At 46.4% G+C, this 5,153-nt stretch overlaps 1 protein-coding gene and 1 pseudogene across 1 annotated transcript; one reads left to right on the forward strand and one right to left on the reverse strand.

Moving 5' to 3' along the window:
• Positions 1 to 17: 17 nt before the first annotated feature.
• On the reverse strand, positions 18 to 647 carry LOC102419919 (interferon omega-2-like). Its single transcript, XM_006109548.2, has one exon. The coding sequence runs from the start codon at positions 603 to 605 to the stop codon at positions 18 to 20; it is 588 nt and encodes a 195-aa protein (XP_006109610.1). The 5' UTR covers positions 606 to 647.
• Positions 648 to 4,122: 3,475 nt separating this feature from the next.
• On the forward strand, positions 4,123 to 4,871 carry LOC102420235 (annotated as a pseudogene).
• Positions 4,872 to 5,153: the final 282 nt, after the last annotated feature.

Raw genomic sequence — 5,153 nt, forward strand, 5'->3', positions numbered from 1 at the left:
ATCCCTGAGAGTCCTTGTCAGGGGGATCCCACGTCTCCATCCTTATTTCTTAGCCTTTCTTGCAAGGCTGTTATTGAGGGGAAGGATCTCATGATTTCCCCTCTGACAACCTCCCAGGCGCAGTCACTGTATTTCTTCTCCTTCAGGTAAAGATGGATGCCCTGGAAGTACCTCTTCAAGGCCTGGGGAGGGCCCTCCATGGCCAGGGCAGATCCTTCCTCTCCCATCTCCTCCACCAAACACGCCTCCAGGTCTTCCAGCTGCCGATGGAGTCCTGAGCGCAGTAGGCCCACCAGGGTCGTGTTCCAGGTGACAGAGGAGTTCTCTGTGGGCAAGAGGTGGAAGACCTGCTGGAGCATCTCATGGAGGACAGCGATGGCCTGGGCCTTCTGGACCTGGCTGCCGTCCACCGTTGCCCGGGGGAATCTGAAGTCCTTTCTGTCCTTCACACAGAAGACAGGGGAGATTGTGCTCATTTGGTTCAGAAGGTCTAAGTTCTCCCTGCTGAGCAGGACGTGGTCCTGAGGCAGGTCACAGCCCAGAGCTCCCTCGGGGCCAGTGCTGAACACCACCAGGGCGGTGAGTAGAGAGAGCAGGAGGGCCATGGGCGAACGAGGGTGCTGCTGGCCTGGCTGAGCTGGGCGTCTGGAGAACAATCGTGGGCCTCAGGTTCTCTGATGACCTTCTTTCTAAGCATGGCCCTTAAATAGGGAACACAACGATTTTCATTTTCTAAACATTTCTTTCCACTTTCCCTTCCTTTTTTGTTTTCTTTTAGGTGGTCTAAGGAGATGTCATCAATCTGCAATACTAATTTCCTTTTTAAATTCCCACAAACTTTAGATGTTTCAGTCCATGTGGATACTTAGTCAAATGAAAAGGTCTTTGTCCTAAAGTCAGAGTTTAGGTAGATGTGTAAATACCTACACACATGCACATACATATGTGTTTATTGCATAAATACAACTCTTCTCTGCTTTAGAAACAGAAATGCTCAGTGATTCTGGGCAACCTTGTGCCCTGCTTACTTCGCACAGGGAGCCAGGCTCCCTCATGCCTGTGGGCTTGTGTAATTTGTCAGGTACTTACCAGACTCAGGTGGTAAATAATCTCGTTAGAACCAAGGACTGAGTGTAATTTACTGTTGTGTTCACTGCAGAGGCTGAGGTTATTAGTGACTGTGTTTCAGGGATGTTTCTCTTCTAGATCCCATTCCTGCAGGGCCCTGTGGTTCTGCTTCATGGGGGCCACTAGGTCAGGACTCTAGACATTGCCATTTCTTTCCAGCATTTGTAACTGGTTGTTAGTGCTCCTCAGGCTGTGCCAATACCCCCGGCAGGAATCCAGGTTCTTTGCTGGTGGCTGTAGGTGTGGAGATTCTCATAACAAGATAGTAATATGTTCCCAGCACCACCCCCTTCACGAGGCCGATATCAGCTCTAGTCACCCTTTGCCTCTGGAATGACAGTGTCCTCAACCCAGCCTCTCTTGGACTCCCCCCATGGAGGACAGGCTCACCCCATCCTGAGGTCCTTAGAATTCTCCCCAGGTGGAGGGGCTTGTGTCTTTGTGGCAAAATAATCATCAGGATCCTCCAGTTCTCCCCACCCCGGGAAGGTTTGTGTGAAGGACCCTTGTTCTCTGTGGTGACCGGCTCCTCTCCTGAGCCAGCACCCAGGTGTCAGTGGTGTCCCAAGCCGTCAGTGCTGACAGCAAACATTTATTTTGTCTACGTAGATGGGGAATTAGGTATCCATTTGCAATCATTGATCTTCAGGAGGCCAATAATTTTTATTTGGCAAGTGCAGCTTCTATTATTAAATTCTCTGTTTAAATTATTTCACACATTATGCTCAGGATTTCTCAGCTGGGCACGGGCGATTCAATGACGTCTCTCAATAGAAACTTGTAGAACAGAAGCTGGTGAACTTCAGCTGTTCATTCAGTCTGTGTGTTTCTCTTGGGCTTCTCTGTTCATTCCTCTCTGTCTCATGCTCAGGACGCAGGGCAGTGAGGCTCTGGCTACGAAGTCATGGAGAAACAGCCTTCTTTCCTTAATTATTCATGATGCTTCATTGTAAATGTAAAGAACAACATCGTCATTACATAGTTTTTACTGGGCATAGTCTGTGTTGCCCCTCTGACATGATTTTCTACTTCATCCTGAGGTTCACATAAAGGGAAGTAAGAAAGTCAAAGGGACTTCACCATTTTTCTCTATAATTATTACGAGTTGAGACTTTTTATTTCTCATTTCAACCTTCCCAGAAAGCAAAATCAACAGTTGTTTGTGGGCAAAATTAAAACTAATAGAAATCTGCATGTCAACAAAGTGAAAGAAGGGGAGTGGCTTCTGCTGACAAGAGGACCAAGTGTCAGTTGGCAGAATTGACTGCAGCCACACAGGGCCCTGGTGCTGTGGCAGAGGGAGGGGGAAGCCAGCCCTGAGCTCCTCCAAGGCAGGGGTGGGCTGCCTCTGCCAGAGGCTCAAACAGGAGGACCTTCTGGGTCAGGGACCAGCCACGTCCTTTCCTGTCATTTAATCCACATGCAATCAGCTCTGAGGACAGAAAGGAAGACTCACAGCCACCACCTCTCAACAGCCTGAGACCTGCACCCCCACTGCTGGACCAGGAACCCTCCGTGGCTGCATCATGGACATTAACCCTGGTCTGGGTGCTCCATCTAGTTAATAAATCCACTCAGTTTCGGAGAAGATGGCCTTGAGAAATCTGGGTTTGAGAGAAATGGAATTGGATGTTCCTAAAGAGTGTGCTCTTAATTTAAGTAATAATTATATAAATATTTTACAGTAAATGATAACAAAATTTTATTGCATGCTAACTTTGGACCAACCACTGTTCTAAGATCCTTGAAATGGTGAATTCAACCTTCTCAATATCCCTATTTGTATTAAACTAGTTTATACCACTATCATGCAGTATCAGTCTGCAGCAATGAATTATTTGGAAGGTACCACGAATCCAAGGTCAAACCCTTAAGGAGATTGAGATAACGGCTTGTGTGGAAGGGCCCATTAACAGAGGACAAGGATAGTAATGGACATGGGATTTATGAGCCAAGGAGAGGGTGCGGCATGAGAGCACTGAGCACGGAGGGTGGGGTGGTATCTGATTCCAAGTTCTGCTTCATGTCCCAGTGGATTGCTGTCTGTTGTTCTGTATGACATCACCAGTGTGGTCCGAGTCCATAGAACTGACTGACATTAAGTTCTAAGGAAAGGTAGACTACATTCCTTTTAAATAGTTTTTAAATAGTAGAATTTTCTGACAATTGAAACAAGTTTGTCCCTGGCACTGGAGTAAGCATGGTCCCTCCAATTCCCAGCAGGCTGCTGTGGGGGTATCCCCTGTGCTGGGGACACTGCTGTTGGCCACGTCTCTGTGGGAGAGCTCTGCTCTCAGCATCCACTTCCATCTTCTCCCTCTGAACCAGAAGGATCTGCAGAAACAGGTGCCTCAGTGCAGGCCCTTCCCAGTGTTCCCCTCCTGAGGGCCTGCCTGTTCCAGTCCAGGCTTTACCTGTCTCTGTTCTGCCCAGTTCTCCAGCCCCTGCTGACTTTCATCTCCTTTCTGTTCCTAGATGTGCTCTGTCTCCTGTTCCATGTTCACCAACCAGATCAGAGGCTACTTCTCAACTCTTTGCACTCAGTGCATCACCTAGATCGGCTCAGACCAGCTGCTGGGTGCCTAAGTGATAGTGCCCAGTACATTCCTGTCCTAGAAAACACCCCCTGTGATCTACCCTAATTTCTCTCTGTACCACTGGGTAGAATAGAATCAAGTTCCCAGAAAAATTTGGTGGCACACGTTGAGTTGGCCAAGTTTCCAAATAGAAGGTGCCCATGACCTACAATCCTTGTTTACACATGAGCCAAACTTAAGAGTCCTCTGATCAGAAATGCTTGCATTGTGCTCTTCCACAAACGCAAAATAAAGTTCTATAATTATCCAGGTCTGGATAGTTTTTTGTTGATCAGTTACAAGAGCCAGTGTGAACCTAACTGGCCAATGTCTTTAATCAAACATTATCCTGAAGAACATTTTCATTAAAAAAAAATGGAGGGTTTGTGGGTGATGCCTGGGTGCCCAGCCAACTGAGGAGATGGATGAGGACGGGCTTCCTCTCATGGGGTCGGGCATTGACCTGACCAAGGTGCCAGCTGTTCAACAGAAAAGAGCGGTGGCATTTCTAACCCAGTTTGTGGTGCACACTGTGCAGTTCCTCAACCGCTTCTCCACAGTCTGTGAGGAGAAGCTGCAGACCTTTCTCTTCGTATCCAGCGAATGGAAACAACTCCCAATATTTTAGATGCAATTTGTCACCTATCCCAGGCCTAGATGATGTCACAGTTGAAGTCTCCCCTGTAAGTGTCACTGGAGTCACAAATGTAACCACTTCAGAGCCATCACAGCAGAACAGTTTACAAGAATCTGGACCACTGGAAAGTGAAGTAACAGCACAAAATATCTTAACTAGCCAAGGATCCGAGAGATGCCAGATATCTCAGAATGGTTCCAGTGGGTGTCCCAGTGATGGCAATAAGAAACAAAAGGATATCAGAAGGACTAGACCCAGATCTTCTCGAGAGGCCAGATGCTCCAGTGCCTGATAGCGAAGGTGAAAAAAATGCAGAAGAAAGTTCAGATAGTGCATCCTCTTTTAGTGACTAAGATTAACTTTCATAATAATTACAGATAACATGTGTCGATGTACTTTACGTCCTATCAGAAACAGAGTCTGAACTTGACCTCTTTTTCAAAACAACATCAAGTGACCAGATATTCACCACCAAGCTTCCTCAGTGCTAAAATTGTAATAATAATGAAGCATTTATAACCTGGAAACAAATGGAATTTATAGTTTGGAAAGAGCCAATAGCCCCGATCCCCTCCACCACCACTGTCCCAAAAAATTAAACAGTAAAAAAAATTATGTTATAAAATAGTTTATTTATGAAAGATCATGTACCTCTCTCTAAACATCATTTTGTAAATTCCTGATGTACACTATATTTTTAAAATAACCACTTGAGTTTGGTGTCAGGTATTTCTCAGCTGGTGCAGAAATGTGAGTGGAGATTGTTTTAGGGCTTAGCAAACACTGCAATTGAAGAGAGTGAGAGTCAGCAT

Source organism: Myotis lucifugus, unplaced genomic scaffold, assembly GCF_000147115.1.
Source record: "Myotis lucifugus unplaced genomic scaffold, Myoluc2.0 scaffold_11361, whole genome shotgun sequence".
Classification (NCBI taxonomy): Eukaryota; Metazoa; Chordata; class Mammalia; order Chiroptera; family Vespertilionidae; genus Myotis; species Myotis lucifugus.

Bases quoted from the DNA above. Each gene is read 5' to 3' on its own strand.
- LOC102419919 (XM_006109548.2), bottom strand. From the start codon at position 605: ATGGCCCTCCTGCTCTCTCTACTCACCGCCCTGGTGGTGTTCAGCACT.